Source organism: Diceros bicornis, chromosome 31 (assembly GCF_020826845.1).
Source record: "Diceros bicornis minor isolate mBicDic1 chromosome 31, mDicBic1.mat.cur, whole genome shotgun sequence".
Lineage (NCBI taxonomy): Eukaryota > Metazoa > Chordata > Mammalia > Perissodactyla > Rhinocerotidae > Diceros > Diceros bicornis.
The window spans coordinates 21,999,823-22,018,409 of NC_080770.1; the positions used below are offsets into that span (position 1 = coordinate 21,999,823).

The following is an 18,587-nucleotide window of genomic DNA, read 5'->3' on the forward strand; positions in this document are numbered from 1 at the left end:
GGTTGGACTTTAAGAGTGCTGTAGGAAAATATCACATTCACAAGCCTATTTGAGACTTAATATACCCAATGAACTTGTCATTAAAAATTAAGGAAGAAAGTATTGAAGTGACGTTAAGAAATCACAATTAAAATGTACCTCTGAAGAATATCTGCTTAAAATATTCCATAATCTCACATATTATATTAAACTAATTTGCTTAAAATACTCCATAATTTCTCAAAGCACATCATGAATTAACTCTTTTATTTCTTGCAGATAATCTATTTCACACTCATTCTTTCTTCTTGTTCATGAAATCATGCAGCTGAAAAATAATGTGACTGAGTTCATTCTGCTTGGGTTGACCCAGGATCCTGTTAGGAAGAAAATAGTGTTTGTCATTTTCTTGCTTTTCTATTTGGGCGCATTGCTGGGTAACTTGCTGATTATTGTTACCATTAAGACCAGTCAAGCACTTGGGAGTCCAATGTACTTCTTCCTTTTTTACTTATCCTTATCTGACACCTGCTTCTCTACTTCCATAGCCCCTAGAATGATTGTGGATGCCCTTTTGAAGAATGCCACTATCTCTTTCAGAGAGTGCATAATTCAAGTGTTTTCATCACATTACTTTGGTAGCCTAGAGATCTTCATTCTAATCCTCATGGCTGTTGACCACTATGTGGCGATCTGTAAGCCCCTGCACTACATGACCATCATCAGCCGACGGGTCTGTGGTGTGTTGGTGGCTGTGGCCTGGATGGGGTTCTGTGTGCATTCTTCAGCTCAGATTTTTCTGACCTTGAATTTACCTTTCTGTGGTCCCAATGTGATTGATCACTATTTCTCTGACTTGTAGCTTTTGTTGAAACTTGCCTGTACAGACACCTACATGGTGAATCTACTTTTGGTGTCCAATGGTGGAGCCATATGTACAGTGAGTTTTGTCATGCTGCTGTTTTCCTATGTTATCATCTTGCATTCTCTGAGATATCACAGTGCTGAAGGGAGGAGAAAAGCCCTCTCCACCTGCATTTCCCACATCATCGTGGTCATCTTATTCTTTGGTCCTTGCATATTTATATACACATGTCCTGCAACCACCTTTTCCATGGATAAGATGATAGCTGTATTTTATACACTTGGAACACCTGTGCTCAACCCTCTGATTTATACACTGAGGAATGAAGAAGTGAAAAATGCCATGAGGAAGTTATGGAGCAAGACGTTGATCTCAGACAACAAAAGATGAATGGAAGTTTCAAATTTTTCTTCATTGTTGGGATTGACCTAGAAGTTCATATAGAATATGGTCTTATTGTGAAGTTATTACTATCCTAACTTGGTGGTTGAGAGTTAGTTTCTTGAAGAAAATAAATGTGAACACATAAACTTGCCAGATTTCAGTCAAATTTATGAAGTGGAAAAGACAGCACCAGGTATAAACTGGTATGTAAGGCCTGCTGCCTTAGTTCCTGCTCACGGCTGTGTCTCTGCCTCTTGCCTTCCCAGTATCACTTCTGGTTTTGATTTAGTGTTTTTCCTTCTCTTCATCATGTTGACTTCTGGTATTTTCTGCTGCTAGACCAACCGCCTCCCCTCATGCTTATATCCACAGCCTAGCTATTTTTACCTCTTCCAAAGTGTTTCATTTATTAGACACTTCTGTCTCATCAAGTTTGATCATGAACCTTCAACTTAGTTGTTCTTCTTGACTCAGTAGAAAGTACTAGATTCAAATAATTGTGGAAAGTTATGTAGTAAGGGAGAATATAAAATCTACTAATCTCTCTTCTTATTCTTGAGCCTTTACTCCAAATTCTAACCAACTTAGATCTTTCTCCAACGGTGATGTAACAGTGAGGAAATTCACCCTACTTTTTTTTTTTTTAATTTTTTGTTTATTGCAGTAACATTGGTTTATAACATTGTATAAGTTTCAGGTGTACATCATTATACTTCTATTTCTGCATAGATTACATCATGTTCACCACCAAAATACTAACTACAACTCATCACCACACACATGTGCCCAATTATCCCTTTCGCCGTCCTCCCTCCCTTCTTCCCCTCTGGTAACCACCAATCCAGTCTCTGTCTCTATGTGTTTGTTTATTGTTGTTATTATCTACTACTTAATGAACGAAATCATACGGTTTTTGATCTTCTCCCTCTGACTTATTTCACTTTGCATTATACCCTCAATGTCCATCCATGTTGTCACAAATGGCTGGATTTCATCATTTCTTATGGCTGAGTAGTATTCCATTGTGTATATATACCACAGCTTCTTTATCCATTCATTCCTTGATGGGCACTTAGGTTGCTTTCAAGTCTTGGCTATTGTGAATAACGCTGCAATGAACACAGGGGTGCATGTATCTTTATGCATTGGTGTTTTCAAGTTCTTTGGATAAATACCCAGCAGTGGAATAGCTGGATCATATGGTAGTTCTATCCTTGATTTTTTGAGGAATCTCCATACTGTTTTCCATAGTGGCTGCACCAGTTTGCACTCCCACCAGCAGTGTATGAGAGTTCCCTTCTCTCCACATCCTCTCCAACACATGTTGTTTCCTGTCTTGTTAATTATAGCCATTCTGACGGGCATGAGGTGATATCTCATTGTAGTTTTGATTTGCATTTCCCTGATAGTTAATGATTTTGAACATGTTTTCATGTGTCTCTTGGCCATCTGTATATCTTCTTTGGAGAAATGTCTGTTCAGGTCTTTAGCCCATTATTTAATTGGATTGGTAGTTTTTTTGTTGTTGAGATGCATGAGTTCTTTATATATTTTGGAGATTAAGCCCTTATCTGAGTTAAGTCTCTGATCTTAGGAAGTCTTTGACTATTGGGTTTATTCTCAGAATAGTATTGTTTTGGTAAAATCTATTTTCTGCTGTTAACTTGATTCCTTCTAATCTGAGAGGGGCCTATTAAGGTTTCCTTTGAATCATATAAATTAATTGTATCATAGACGGCCCAAATTAAGGGTGATGTATTTACGTAATCAAGAAGTAGAGAGAGTAATCAATTGATGTAACTAAATTTTAAAATACTAATGGAATAAAACAATGAATGAGATAACATTGAGGAGGATATTTAGTTTTTAAAATAGCAATATTTACATGATAGTTATGAATTATAAATTCCCTTTTGGGAAAAGGCAAAACTGCGGAAACGGTAAAAACTCAGTGGTTGCCAAGGGTTCAGGGAAAGCAGAGATGAGTTAAATAGGTGGAGCACAGGTCATTTTGAGGGAAGGGAAACTGTTATTTATGATGCTGTAATGATGACTACATGACATAATGCACAACCCAAAACCCATAAAACTGTGCAGTACAAAGTGTAAGGTCTAATGTCAACTTTAATGAACTTTAATGCAATGTAATTGACTTTAGTACAAATTTAACAATATTGGTTCATCACTGTAACAATTGTACAAATTAATGCAATATGTCAGTAAATGGAAAACTATGAGGGGGACAGAGCAGATATATGGGAACTCACTGTACTTTTTGCATAATTCTTCTGTAAACCTACAATGGCTCTAAAAAATAAAGTCTATTTTATTTATTTATTTATTTATATTTTGTGAGGAAGATCAGCCTTGAGCTAACATCTGTGCTAATCCTCCTCTTTTTGCTGAGGAAGACTGGCTCTGAGCTAACATCTATTGCCAATCCTCCTCCTTTTTTTCTTCCCCACAGCCCCAGTAGATAGTTGTATGTCATAGCTGCACATCCCTCTTTTGTGTGTGAGACGTGGCCTCAGCATGGCCGGAGAAGCAGTGCGTCGGTCCATGCCCGGGATCCGAACCCAGGCCACCAGAAGCGGAGCACGCACACTTAACCACTAAGCCACCAGGCTGGCCCAATAAAGTCTATTTTAAAAAGTTATATTCACAAGAGAAAGGTTACCTTGTTTGAAAATATTTTATTTTAATCTTTTATACTACTTAATTATGTAGTACAAATATATATATTATTAAGCCACATATTGATATCCTCAAGTTTTTTAGAGTTTGCTATTTTATGCTATACAAATATCATTAGTGAAGATGCAGGATTTCATTTTCTGTGTGAAAACAATTTTTAAGTGGGATATAATTATAAAGTCACAAGTATTAATTTAAACAATGTTACTGATCATGAAGAATTTGCATTAAAAGACTTTAGCTAAATTCCACAGGATACTCTTTAATACTATATATTTACATATTTAAAAAGTTTTTTTCTTAACTTTTTCTTTATTTTCTTTCTCTTTTTAAATACCATCTTCATAGATATTTTCATGTCAATAAACACAGAAGAGGATATAACTTTTTAAATAATTTGTCTCCAATAATAACAAAATGTGTTATTTTTTCTGACTCCCTTCATTCGTTTTGCACCTCCCCCCACCTCTGGCAACCACCAATCTATTTTCTGTATCTATGAGCTTGGTTTGTTTTGTTTTCTTTCTCTTAGATTCCACATATAAGTAAGATCGTATGGTGTGTGTCTTACTCTGCCTGACTTATTTCCTTTAGCATAATGCCCACAAGGTCCATCCATATTGTCATAAATGGCAAGGTGTAAATCTTTTTTATTGTTGAATAGTATTCCATTGTGTAGGTAGGTGTATATATATATATATATATATATATATATATATATCTCCCACATACTACATATTCTTTATCCATTCATCTACTTAGGTTGTTTCTATACCTTGGCTATTGTAAGTAATGCTGCAGTGAACATGGGCATGGAAAAATCTTTTCAAATTAGCTTTTTTGTTTTTTTGGATAAATACCCAGAAGTAGAATTGCAGCATCGTAAGGTAGTTCTATTTTTAATTTTTTGAGGAAACTCTATACCATAAAAAAAAAAATAAAAATAAAAACATCTAACTATATGTTGTCTACAAGAGATCCATTTTAAATTTAAGGACACACATAGGCTGAAAGTGAAGGAATGGAAAAAAGATCCCACGTAAATGGTAACCAATAAAGGGCAGAATCGCTAATATTAGACAAAAATAGACAAAAGAGACAAAGAAGGTCATTACAAATTACAAAGGGTCATTTCCATACGAAATTATAAGAATATATATGCATCCAACCTCAGGGCATCAAAATACATAAAGAGTATATTGATGGATATCGAGAGAGAAATACACAGGAATAAAATAATGGTACAAGATATTGATATCCCACTTACAAAATCAGGCAGATCATCTAGACTGAAAATCAATAACAAACAACAGACTAGAACAACACTATTGGTAAAATGTATCTAACAGACATATCCAGAACATTCCTCCAACAGGAGCAGTACACATGGGCAAACAGAATTTACTACAGGATAGACTATATTTTAGGGCACAAAACAAGCCTTAACAAATTTAAGAAGATTGAAATCATCCCAAGAATCTTTTCTAAGCCCAATGGAATGAAACTAGAAGTCAATAAAAAAAGGAAATAGAAATTTACAAATGCATGGAAATTAAACAACACACTCTTGAACAACCATTGACCAAAAAGAAGAAATCAAATGGAAATTAGAAAATATCTAAGACAAATGAAAATGAAAACACAACATACCAAAAATTATGGGATGTATCAAAAGTGTTACTAAGAGGGAAGTTTATAGTGATTAGCATACAAATTTAAAAAGAAGAAATATTCCAAATAGACAACCTAACAAACATTTTACCTCAAGGACCTAGAAACAAAACAAATTTAACCTGAAGTTAAGAGAACGAAGGAAATACTGAAGATTACAGCAGAAATGAATAAGTGGAGAATAGTAAAATAATATAAAAAATTGATGGAAATAGGAGTTGGCTTTTGAAAAGATAAATAAAGTAAAAAAAACCCTTAGAGAGACTAACAAAGATAAAAAGAAAAAAGACCCATGTAACTAAATAAAATTGGAAGAGGAGACATTGCAGCCAATGCCACAGAAATAAGAAATATCATAATGGATTATTATGAACAATTATATGCCAAAAATTGGATTAACTAGAAGAAATGGATAAATTCCTAGAAGCATACAACCTACCAAGACTGAATTAAGAAGAAATAGAAATCCTTAAAAGACCGATATTTAATAGGGGATGGAATCACTAACCAAAATCCTTCCAACAAAGAAATGCCCAGGACCACATGGTTTTACAAGTGAATTCTATCAAACATTTAAAGAAAAATAATATCAATTCTGCTTAAATTCTTCCAATAAGTGGAAGAGGGAACACTTCCAAAGTCTTTTTATGAGGCATCATTCCAATGCCAAAGCCAGACAAAGGCACAAAAAGAAAACTACAAGCCAATATCCCTGATGAACACAGATGCTAAATCCTTAACAAATTATTAACAAATTTAGCTCAACACCACATTAAAAGAATCATACACCATGACCTAGTGGGACTAATCTCTGGGATGCAAGGTCCGTTCAACATATGCAAATTACTCAATGTGATACACCATATTAGCAGAGTGAAGAATAAAAATCACCTTATCATCTCAATAGATGCAGAAAAGCTTTCACAAAATTTAATGCCATTTTATGATAAAAAACTCTCAAAACATTTGGTATAGAATGAACTTAATTCACCGTAATAAAGATCATATATGAAAAGCCAACAGCTAACATCATACTCAGTGGTGAAAAATTGAAAGCTTTCCTCTAAAATACGGAATAAGACAAACAACCTCTCTCTCTCCAATTCTGTCCAAAATAGTACTGGAAGTCCAAACCAGAACAATTAGGCATGAAAAATAAATAAACAACACCCAACCATAAAGGAAGAAATATAATTACCACTGTTTACGGAAGACATCAGCTTTTAACTAGAAAATCCTAAAGACTCCACAAAAATACTATTAGAACTAATTAAGTACTTCAGCAAACTTGCAGAATAAAAAAAAATCAACATACAAAAATCAGTTGCATTTATATATACTAACAATGAATTTTCTGAAACGGAAATTATGAAAACAATCACATTCATAATAGCACAAAAATTTTTTTTAGGAATAAACTTAACCAAAGAGATGAAAGCCTTGTACACTTAAATTATAAAACATTGATTAAAAAACTGAATGAGACACAAATAAATGGGGAGACATCCTGTGTTCATGGATTGCAACAAGTAAATATTGCTAAAATGTCCACACTACTCAAAGTAATGGATATATAAAATGAAATCCTTATCAATGCCCTAAAGGCATTTTTTACAGAAATAGAAGAAACAATCCTAGAATTCGCATAGAACCACAAAAGACCCTGAATAAACAAAACAATTTTGAGAAAGAAAAATAAAGCTGGAGGCGTCACAATTTCTGATTTCAAACTAAATTACAAAGCCACAGTAATCAAAACAGTATCATGCTAGCATAAAAACAGACACATAGACCAATGGAATAGAATAGAGAGACCAGATATAAACCATCTCATATGCAGTCAACTGAAAGTTGACAAGGATGCCAAGAATAAACATTGGGGAAAGGTTATGTTCTCAATATATGGTGTTGGGAAAACTGGATATTCACACTCAAAAGAAAGAGACTGGACCCTTATATCACACCATACACAAAAAATCAACTCAAAATGGGCTAAAGACTTAAATGTAAGACATGAAACCATAAAACTGCCAGAAGAAAACATAGAGGAAAATTTTCTGGATAATGACTTTGGTGATGATTTCTTGGATATGACACCAAAATCACAAAAAACAAAAGGAAAAATCAACAAATGAGAATACATCAAACTTAAAAGATTCTGCACTGCAAGAAAGTATTTGATATTTAAATATAAATATATATATCCATTATAAAAAATGAAAAAAAATGCCTCTGCATTACAAAAGAAACAATCAACAAAATGAAAAGGCAAACTATGAAATAGGAGAAAATATTGGCAAACCATGTATTAAATAAGGGTTTTTAAAATCTTCTCTTAATAACTTGAAAAGGCATCTGGAAATTAAAGCTCATTGTTCGTTCTCTGACGTGGTTCTGCTTATGGAGGGAGACTTTGGGAGAAAGGCTTTCCCCAAGGTCATTAACATTTTGCATCATTCTCTTTAAATAGACTTTATAAGTAGAGAAAAAAGTATTTGTTGCCAAAGATACTGTGAAACGGCAGATTTCAGTAGATGAGAGACAGAACCAGGAACCATAAAGACTTGACTTCTACTAGTCTTTGAGTGTCAGAGGTCAGCGGTTCTCCAGTACTGATTATTCATAAGGCAATTCCTAAGGCATCACTCTTACTTTATTTTGGAAAGCTGCACCCAAATTATCTCATGAGAGATAGGAAAATACAGCAAAACTCAAGCCGCAGACAATACTAGTGAGATTTTTTTTTCTTCTAAAACTAATATAAAACATTTATGGAGAAAGGAAATTCAATCAAATGTCTATATTTTGAATACCTGTAATATAACTGCAAGACACTGTTCTCAGAAATAAGCGGAGAAGAAAATTATTAAGATGATGATAAGATAATGAAGTGCGTCCATACATGATGATGAAGTGGGATGGCATGATGGTGAATAAGAAAATGCGAATAATTTTAAAAGAAATTGAGTCATTATCATATGTGAAATGCTTAGAAAGTGGAGGGAGGAATTCTTTGAGATGGGTCTTGATTCAAGGGGAAAGAAGAATTCCTCCAGGACTTATGCTATGGACAATGGAGGCACAATTCCCAAGCTTCTTCTAGATGAAAAGCAAGCAACACAGTTCACGGTTGTCAAAAACTGCTGTGATGAGCTGTCTTAAATTGAAGGGTTCTCTCAGTGAGAGTAGTATTTTTTTTAATACAGAAGGAAAAACCAGAGGGGAATGAGTATGTAAGAAAAGCAGAGGGATGTACTTGAGTCTGAATTTGAATTATTGCTCTTACTGTTACTATTATTATTATTATTATCATTATTTTGTACTGATAAGAAAAGGTACACCTGTAATGACTACTCTATCAGCTCTATTATACAAACCCGAGGAAACACAGCCCCGTAGTTTCCGAAAAGCTGGAAGTGCCAGGCACAATGTTGCTGGAAAGGGATGCTGAGCACAGAGTTCGGTCAGAGTTGTAAGCGCTAACTTGACAAATCTTCACAGGAAGTGGCTTCAGGTGGACGAAATTCCTAATGATTATCTAAGATGCTATCTAATCCTATCCTAGCCTAAAACTAAAGGATCATTTACATCTGTGACTTGGTTTGGGGAATAACTTGTAAGCCCCTTTAATCAAAACTATTCCACATACCACTTTTCACAATACGTTCCAGTGACCCCGTTAGAACACCTGAAATTCCACCACTGAAGACTCATCCATTTGAATTAAATATTGCCCTCTTCCCAAACCCATCTTTCCGTATACTAAAGTATCTCTCAGCGATGACCTCTTCCACAAATATTTAATTCATTCTTCATGGGAGAGCTAATATAGACTAGCATGAAACTTGAAAGATTAAAAAGATGCATGAAAGAATGATGACATTAAAGGGCAGAGATTTTTTCTTGTGTTGGTTAACACACAAATCTTTAAAATACCAAGTCAAAGTAATTCCTGGGGAATGCAGAAATCACCCAAGACTTCTCCTTCTCTCCTTTCAAATCAAACAGATCTTGCTTTGTCTCCAGCAGTTTATTTTATTGCTTTATCTTCTCTTATTTCTGCCTCCTTACCAGAGTTTTATGGCTATTCCATGCTGATGGAATTGACTTAATTCATGGTAGAAGTAACTGTTAATATGATAGATGATAGTGAAATTGAAACTATCTCATTTCACAAATGGGATAACAAAGACCCATGAAGATACACAATTTATCTAGAGTTACAGCACCATCATGTCAGAATCAGGTTTATATCAGGTCGTCTTTCTACTACACCGCACCACCTCTTGACTGTAAGAGCTTGGTATCAAATAAGGAACCATAAATTCATGTACTAAAAGATCTGAGTTTCATAAGAAGAAGAACCTGCAGAGGTCACCTAGTTTCAACTACTTGAACACTCATGGCAGTATTCAGAAGGAAAAATGTAGACATACATTTGCATTTTTGTGTCAAAAATAAGATGAATCTTTTCAGATATATAAATGGTACCATATCCCCAAACACAGAAGTTGTTTCAAAATTAGGTTGAGTGCCTTATACAGAATAAGAACTAAGTAAATTTTTAGAAACAAACAGATGAAAAAACCTTAATAAAAGGTGAGGGAGGTGAGACTCTTGGTTAGATGTGTGACTTAGGGGATTGGCTTTATCTCGCTGGACTTTGTTTCCTCATCTGAAGTAAATGAATGGACTATCATATGGAGGTAAGATGACCAGATTATGTGCACTTCAATTTCTTTAAGTATGCATGCTAAGAAGCAGTAAGTATCCATTTTTCCATTTTCAACTACTGTGATTATCCATTTGTTTTGAGTCAGAAGTAAATTTTGTTGATCCTTGCTATGTTTTTCTTTCAGATAATTAATTGTATCTTGGTAACTTGACCTCCCAGATTAAGTCCATGGAAAAAATTAGCAATGTAACTGAATTCATTTTCTGGGGTCTTTCTCAGAACCTAGAGGTTGAAGAAGTTTGTTTCGTGGTGTTTTCTTTCTTTTACACAGTCAGTCTTCTGGGAAACCTCCTCATCATGCTGACAGTTTATGCAGGCAACCTTTACAAGTCTCCTATGTATTTCTTTCTCAACTACTTGTCTTTTGTGGACATTTGTTACTCTTCAGTCACAGGTCCTAAGATGCTTGTTGACCTGTTAGCCAAGAGCAAAACTATCTCCTATGTGGGGTGCATGCTGCAACTGATTGGGACACATTTCTTTGGTTGCACTGAGATCTTCCTCCTTAATGTAATGGCCTATGATCACTATGTGGCTATCTGTAAACCTCTGTACTATGTATCCATCATAGACCGGGACAGATGCAATAAAATGTTGCTGGGGACCTGGGTAGTTGGGTTCTTACACTCCCTTATCCAAGTGGCTCTAGTAGTCCAACTACCCTTTTGTGGACCCAATGAGATTGACCACTACTTCTGTGATGTCCACCCTGTGCTGAAACTTGCCTGCACAGACACATTTGTGGTTGGTGTTGTTGTGACAGCCAACAGTGGTACCATCGCTCTGGGGAGCTTTGTTGTCTTGCTAACCTCCTATACCATCATCCTGGTGTCCCTGAGAAAGCAGTCAGCAGAAGGCAGGCACAAAGCTCTCTCCACCTGTGGCTCCCACATTGCTGGCGTCATAATCTTCTTTGGTCCCTGTACTTTTATGTATATGCGCCCTGATGCTACCTTTTCAGAGGATAAGATGGTGGCTGTATTTTACACTGTTATCAGTCCCATGTTAAATCCCCTCATTTATACACTGAGGAATGCAGAAGTAAAGAATGCAATGAAGAAAATGTGCAGGAAGGTTTTCTGGAAGGCTAATGATAAATAGTTGAAAGTAACAATGTAAGCTGGATGATCTTAAATTTCTCACCTGTACAATGAAGACAATAAAAGTAACCTCACGTATTTTTTTCTTTTGGAGGAACAAATGAGAGAATAACACATTCTACAGAAGTAAGGTATTATTAATTATTATTATTATTATACTTGTTCTAATATTTCATAATCAGATAATTCTCTGAAGTATCTAGGCCAGAGAAATCTTATTAACCTCTGAAGCTCAGCATGATCATACTCAGCACCATTATATTCTTCTCCCCATTTTTGCCTTTTTGTAATTTTCTTTAAAGAATGAATGTCTACTGTGAAGTACTTAAGGCTGTTTTCTAGTGTTTAGAACTGTGATTAGTACATACCAGGGACTCAATGTGTATATATTGTATTAAAAATAGCAGAGATCTGAGCTAAGACATTCTTATATAAGTCCTCCCAAACACAGTGAAAACTAAACCTAGTCAAGTTGGAATGGAAGGGGAAGTGTGTGCAGAATGTGAAAGAGAGAAAACACAGACTTAAAAAACAAAAGAAAATTGTTTATCCTCTGGTCTTGGGAAATTTTTTCTTTCTCTAGAACTCATTTTCTTTACCCAAACAATAAGGAATTTGGCAAAAAGAAAAACCCTCTAATATCTCCACTTTAATTGTAACATCCCATTAAAATTCTTCTGTTAACTGACTCTAATCTGTACTTGTCATCTGTAGCCACTAGTCACTAGCACGTAAAGAGGAAAAACTGAAGAATCTGAATAAAAACAAAGACTCCTGTGATGAATAGGCGACTTTCACTCAATCAACGGGATATACATAGTGTGTGGAAATGCATGGTTGGGAAACTATATTTCCTCCAATGTTTGAACCAAGCAGCCTCACTGAATACAGGGAGCCATTTATCACTGCTTCCTTCACTAACCTCACCCAAATTCCAACTGTGGACTCCAGAGAGACTCATTCTAGACAAACACGACTTTCTTATGTGAACTGACACTGGCCCTGGTGACGCATTCCTCCTTCACTGTGTGCACCCTGAGCTTTATTTTTCCATTGCAAAGGAACACATCACTGATTATCTCTTTGCCATTGTTTTATTGTCTTTTCCACAAAGCTGATTATTCAAGTTACTGCCTATACCTGGGTATGTGTTGATGGTTGCGGAGTATGCGTGTGTGTGTACACTATGTTAAGGAATGTACACAGTTAGTGTTTTAAAATATGATCTCTGATGTTGATGCCTTCACAGAATTAATGATAAAAAAAGACCAAAAGGGAGCAAGACATCTGGAATAGAAGTTATAATTAAGAAACTCTTGTCCTGGACCACACAAACGCATGTTTAATGTCCCAGCTTGGACATATACTCACTGGATCTCTATGGACCTCCCTTTGCTCAACTTAAAAATGATGGCTAGGTCAGTGCTTCTCACACTTGTCCAATCATCGGAATCATCTTGAGAGATTTTTGGACTATAACTGTACCTATTCTAAGAGTTTCTGATCCACTAGGTCAGAGTTAAAAGGTATACAAAAATCTGTATTTTTAATAAACTCCTCTGGCAATTTTTATACAGTCAGTGGTACATCTGGGAACTTAGATTTGGAAACACTGGGACTAGACGATGCTTGATGTTGTTAGAGCACGAGAGGTCTACGAGTCAACGAGATCCGAAGAGCCCTACCTTTGGAGATGTACCCCCATCAGTTGTGCTGACCAACACAAAGGCAGCTAAACTTGAACTGAATTTAGAAAACTGTGAAGTAAGTAAATGTTATCCATTTGATAACTTTTCTCCACAATACTCTTTCCTTTCTATCTTTACACTAAAGTCTTGGCTATCAAGGGACATTAGTGATATTGAAATTCTGAAGTCCCTAAGAAGATAAAGCTGACAGATTCTTTATTCTCAAAGAACAAGAAGTGGAGCATATAGAATAGTATTCAAGTTTCTACCAGTGACTTTGTAAATGTATTCCTGTTCTCAAAATTTCCTCAATCTCAATCAGAGGATCTTAGAGAGTCTCCTCTTGGTTTCTTGGAAAGAAATGGCCAAGAATCATGAGAACTCAGACTCTCCCCAGTTTCAGGGGGGGTGAGTCTGGTCAACAACACCATTTTGTTTCACAGATGTATGATCACAGCATTGGCTGCCAGCTTTATAGTTTTATAACCTTGCTGTTACAAGATGGTTGGTGTGACTTTGTAGTCTTCACTGATGAAAATAAATGGCAATCTTTCTCATTTTCCAGATGAATAAATTAGCTTATTTTATAGTGGAAAACAATAAAGATTTTTCTCCCTATATCTTCTAACCAGTGACTATACTTCTGTCCCTGGAGTAGCACACAATATTTTAAATATGTTTCCATGCACTGCTCAATTGAATATGTAAAGATAGCTTTTATGTTCCTCAATATGTTATCCCTTTCTCATTTAAACATATCCAGGAGATTAAAATATTTAGCACATGTCAGAGCCTCCAGAATTTCACTGTTTTTTATAGTAACTGAGTGGGAATGCCTCATTTTGACAGTGTTCTTATGTGTCCAGTTCTTGCACGGTGGCCAGTTTTCTTTTCTTTTGAGGTATAATGCAACTTCATCACTTTATTCACATCTTCAAAATAGTCTTTATTGTATACTTTCAGTATGAAAAATCTGCAAGTTAAGTGCACCACCGGGTACAGAGAGACAAACAATGCTGAACTTCCATGCCAGTTAACGTACAGTCAAACATCACATGTACAGAGCACAAAAGTTCAATTTCAGCAAAGACTAAGATAACACTTCTATTTTACACATGAGAAAAATAAGAACTACATGAAATATAACCAAACATACTCTGATGTCTGGAATTAAGCCCCATCCAGCTCAACCTAGACCAACTGAACCCCAGCTTACCAAAAGACACAAAAGAGAGAATTAAATGCTTATTGTATAAGCCATGAGTTTTGAAATGGCTTGTCACATGGCATAACTGAGCTGGCTGATCCAACAATAGCATGGTCAAACTGTGGAAGTGGGGATTCTGAGGCATATTCTTGAATTAATAAAACCTCCAATATATTTAGTGTAAAGTACTTTGACAGGAGCAGTATAAAAGGCCAACTAGAGAGAATGGACACGAAGGACAGCACAGAACCTTGGTTATGTACATAAACGACGAATTCTAAATACCTAAGTAGCCAGTCTCCCTCCCACTATTTCATCCACGGATAACACATAGACAGAGAAGGACATAATCTAACCACACTTGGGTAGATTCATTTTCACCCCTCTTTTGTTAATAAATTATATAAAGAGAGTTAACAAAAGATAAACATGAGCCATATGCAAACATACTTCTGAAAGTTCAGTCTTCTTTTGGGAGAAACCAAATAGCGAATTTGTCACAATATGCAAATTTAATTCATTACCTGAGACTGTGGCCTACATAATGCATCAATAACAGGTTTATTAAAAATAAACACCAGAATTAGACATCTGCCCTCGTGGCTGTAGACATTTCTGTTCACCTTAACCGTCCTGAGTTGGATAATCCCACCAGGAGGTAATTGCCACCACATGGTCAACATCAAATCCAAACCCCGACTTGATCTGCTATTGTCTTTGTTAACTCCTTTTCAATATACTTCATTACTTTTCTTCCTCCCCTGATGTTCTAAGTTCTCTGACTTTTCAGACAGTACACAGTCAGGGTCTTTTTGGAAGAGAAACACTATTGCTGAAATCTTCACCAACCTATGGCTAATTTCTGCAAATGTACTCCTCACCTTAAAACTTGGATTGCTGTTGAACAAGGGACAATAATAATTTAAGTATATACAATACAATTTCTTAGTGTGGACTATGGTGGAGAGGATGGAGCACCAGAAAAAAACAGAAATGTCCATATTTGAACACTTGGTGAACCCACCCCGTAGCCTCAGTTCCTCAGGTGTTTGTTGTGCTAGTAGATGACCCTAGAGGACATCAGAAGTCCCTTCCGATTCACAAAGCTTGAGGATTCTTGTATAAATTAAGGACATGCATCAATGTACCAAAGATGATCTTGGCTTGTGCCCCAGTTTTCAGTTGGTTTTACCTGCTTCTTAGTCTAATCTTCTTTAGTTCTCCCTAGAATAGGGGCCTCCCTGAGTGGAAAAGAGGCAGATTTGCATAGCTTGGATGGTAGAACAAAACATCAAAATATGTTAATTAGCATAAGGAACAGTGAAGATTAACAAAATGCACCCCAGGAACATCCATTTATTCAGCTATGTGCCTTCTTAAGCCCAGGCCCTTTCACAGGATGGGAGATTTTCTATGTTGCACATTTACATAGAGCATTAAGTTGTATACTAAGGAAGACTTTTAAAATGAGGTAATAAATACGGTCATAGAATTACACTTAGAGCCTTGAAAAAGATGTTCATCATCCAATTTGAAACTTCTAGTTACAGTCGTCTCTCAGTGTCCACGGTGGATTTGTTCCAGGACTCCCCCATACCAAAATCATCTAATGCTCAAGTCCCTTGTATAAGATGGCATAGTTATTTGGATATAACCTATGCACATCCTCTTGTACACTTTAAATCATTTCTAGATTACTTATAATACCTAAATCAATATAAATGCTATGTAAATAGTAGTTATACTGTATTATTTAGGAAATAATGACAAGAAAATTGTCTGTACATGGTCAACTATCTTAGGCCTTTGGATCCATGGTGGGTTGAGTCTGCAGATGGGGAACCTGCAAATATGGAGGGCAGACTGTACTGTAATACACCACTGACAGGGCACTAAGAATTAATGACAATAGCATCCATCACTAACGTGTGAGTAGTATAATACATTGCATTGCACTATTTTAGAAGCATGACGTTAATATAAAGAATCAAAATATACAACAGGTAAAATTTTTGGCATTTATTTTTTTATTGCAATGGAAACCTCAAAAATATGGAAGTGCTTAGGACTCTATCTGTGAGAAGTGTCTCAGCCAAGATATCTGTTTCCAAAGCAGGGCACAACTGCCAAACCATACAGTCTCTACAATTTGCCCTGATAAAAGTGCTATAATGTCCACTATGTCAGGGATCATAAAAAACAGTAGGGTCCAGAATGTAAGGCATAAATTCCAAATCGTCAGAGCTGGAAGAGACCTAGAGATCATCTGATCCACTCCCCGTCTATACAGTCTCAGAAAAGCAACAGAAAGAGAGTGGCTGAGGGACCTTTTCTCTTCAAGGCTTGCAACTTTTGATGACAGCACACCACCTCTCTGTACCTGCTGTATTTGTTGACATTAATGATTCTGTGGATAGAGCAGGATTTGCCGAAGGGCTTGAACACCAGAGGCCTCATTTCCCTTCAAACAGTTTGTCTCGGCACCACACTTTCCTCATGGCATTCTTCATGTCTGTGTTTCTCAGCATCTAGATGAGAGGGTTGAACATGGGGGCAATCATGGTGTAAAACAGGGCAAAAACCTTGTCGTTACTGACAGAACCAGCTGTGGGGACATAGGTGAAGATGAGGGGCAAGAAGAACATGAACACAACAGCGATGTGTGAGCCGCAGGTGGAGACGGCTTTGCGGCAGCCCTCAGAGGAACGGGTCCTCAGGGTGGACAGGATGATGATGTAGGAAGTTACCAAGGCAAGAAAAGTCAAAATGGACAGCACCCCTGTGGTGGTAATGATCACAATGACCAACAAGCGGGTGTCTGTGCAGGTCAGCTTCAGCAAGGGGAAGACATCACAGAAATAGTGGTCTATCTGACTGGGGCCACAGAAGGGAAGTTCAATAATAATCAGTACATGCAGGATTGAATGGATAAACGCTCCAATAATAGAGGCCGTCACAAGGACATAGCACACCCGTCTGCTCATAATGACCATGTAGTGAAGGGGTCTGCAGATGGCTGCATAGCAGTCGTAGGCCATGGCCACCAAGATGAAGATCTCAGTGGCACCAAAGAAGTGGGCATAAAACATCTGGGACAAGCAGCCGTTGTAGGAGATTGTCGACCGCTCGGCCAGTAAGTCTGTGATCAGTTTGGGGGCCACCGTGGACGTGAAGCAGATGTCCATGAAGGACAGGTAGCTGAGGAAAAAGTACACGGGCTGCTCACTGAGGCGGCTGCCCCTGATGGTGAGAAGAATGAGCAGGTTTCCTGAGAGAATTGCGATATAGAAAAGTGAGAACAGGACAAAGCAGGCAACCTTCGCATCCTCATCACTAAAAAGTCCCAGGAGGATAAATTCTGTGACATTATCATGCCCCATTGCTTCTGTGGGTTTGATTATGTGGAGGGGGATATTAATATACCTGAAACACTCGACTCTTTGAAATTATTGATTTATTTTAAAAATCATTAATTTATTCAATAAATATATATTGATTGCTTATCACTATAATTGGTGCTAAGGGTACAGCAGTGTACAAAATACATAGACTCTCTACCGACAGGTAGAGTACTGTAGAGCAGACATGCAGTAACAATGATAGCACACGTCACCAATTAATTGCAATTATGCTGAGTTCCAAATTCTCTCACTTTCCATGAATAACAAGATGAATATTTAAAAGATGAAATGTTCTTTTTCAGGTCAATTTTGAGATGCAATTTCAGAATTATACTTTAAGAGTGATGCTTGAATCTCTGGTACGTATAAAACAACACTGAGGTTACCTGTGCTTCAAGGGCTGGAAGGTCATTATAATTCTCAGTCCTTCTCAGGGACTTAATCTCTGCTAATTTCTAAAAGTTCAGTAATGTCATCAGACTTCAATGGGCTCATAATTCTAAATATTTAGCCTCTGGGTGACAATTTCAGAGAGTGCCCTTACAACCATTTCACGAACGTTAAAATAAATGGAAGGAGAGAAAGAGCGATAAGCAGATCTTTGGGGAAAAGTATTGCTCCATTGTATGGGCTTCTAGTACGTTTCCGGCTTCCTGGAATTGACCTTATTTCCCGGTTCACTTCCCATCTGACCCAGGAGTTCTAATCATTCATATCCTCTAGTCACATGTTCTGGCACCTCCTTTTATGACAGCGACCTTGGAGGGCAGACTGCGTCCAGAGAGTCTTCTTCACTTGATCTGTTTCAACACCTTGTATCTCTTTGATTTGAACCACTTTCTTTCTTTGCCAGGCTGATTATA

The 18,587-nt window shown here is 36.7% G+C and overlaps 2 protein-coding genes and 1 pseudogene across 2 annotated transcripts; 2 read left to right on the top strand and 1 right to left on the bottom strand.

Moving 5' to 3' along the window:
• Window positions 1–301: 301 nt before the first annotated feature.
• LOC131395129 (olfactory receptor 4C16-like) lies at window positions 302–1,234 on the top strand (annotated as a pseudogene).
• A 9,247-nt stretch (window positions 1,235–10,481) lies between these two features.
• LOC131395830 (olfactory receptor 4S2-like) lies at window positions 10,482–11,429 on the top strand. Its single transcript, XM_058527646.1, has one exon. It carries the CDS (start codon window positions 10,497–10,499, stop codon window positions 11,427–11,429), a length of 933 nt encoding a protein of 310 aa, XP_058383629.1. The 5' UTR covers window positions 10,482–10,496.
• Window positions 11,430–16,851: 5,422 nt separating this feature from the next.
• Window positions 16,852–17,703, bottom strand: LOC131395831 (olfactory receptor 4S2-like). Its single transcript, XM_058527647.1, has one exon. It carries the CDS (start codon window positions 17,701–17,703, stop codon window positions 16,852–16,854), a length of 852 nt encoding a protein of 283 aa, XP_058383630.1.
• Window positions 17,704–18,587: the final 884 nt, after the last annotated feature.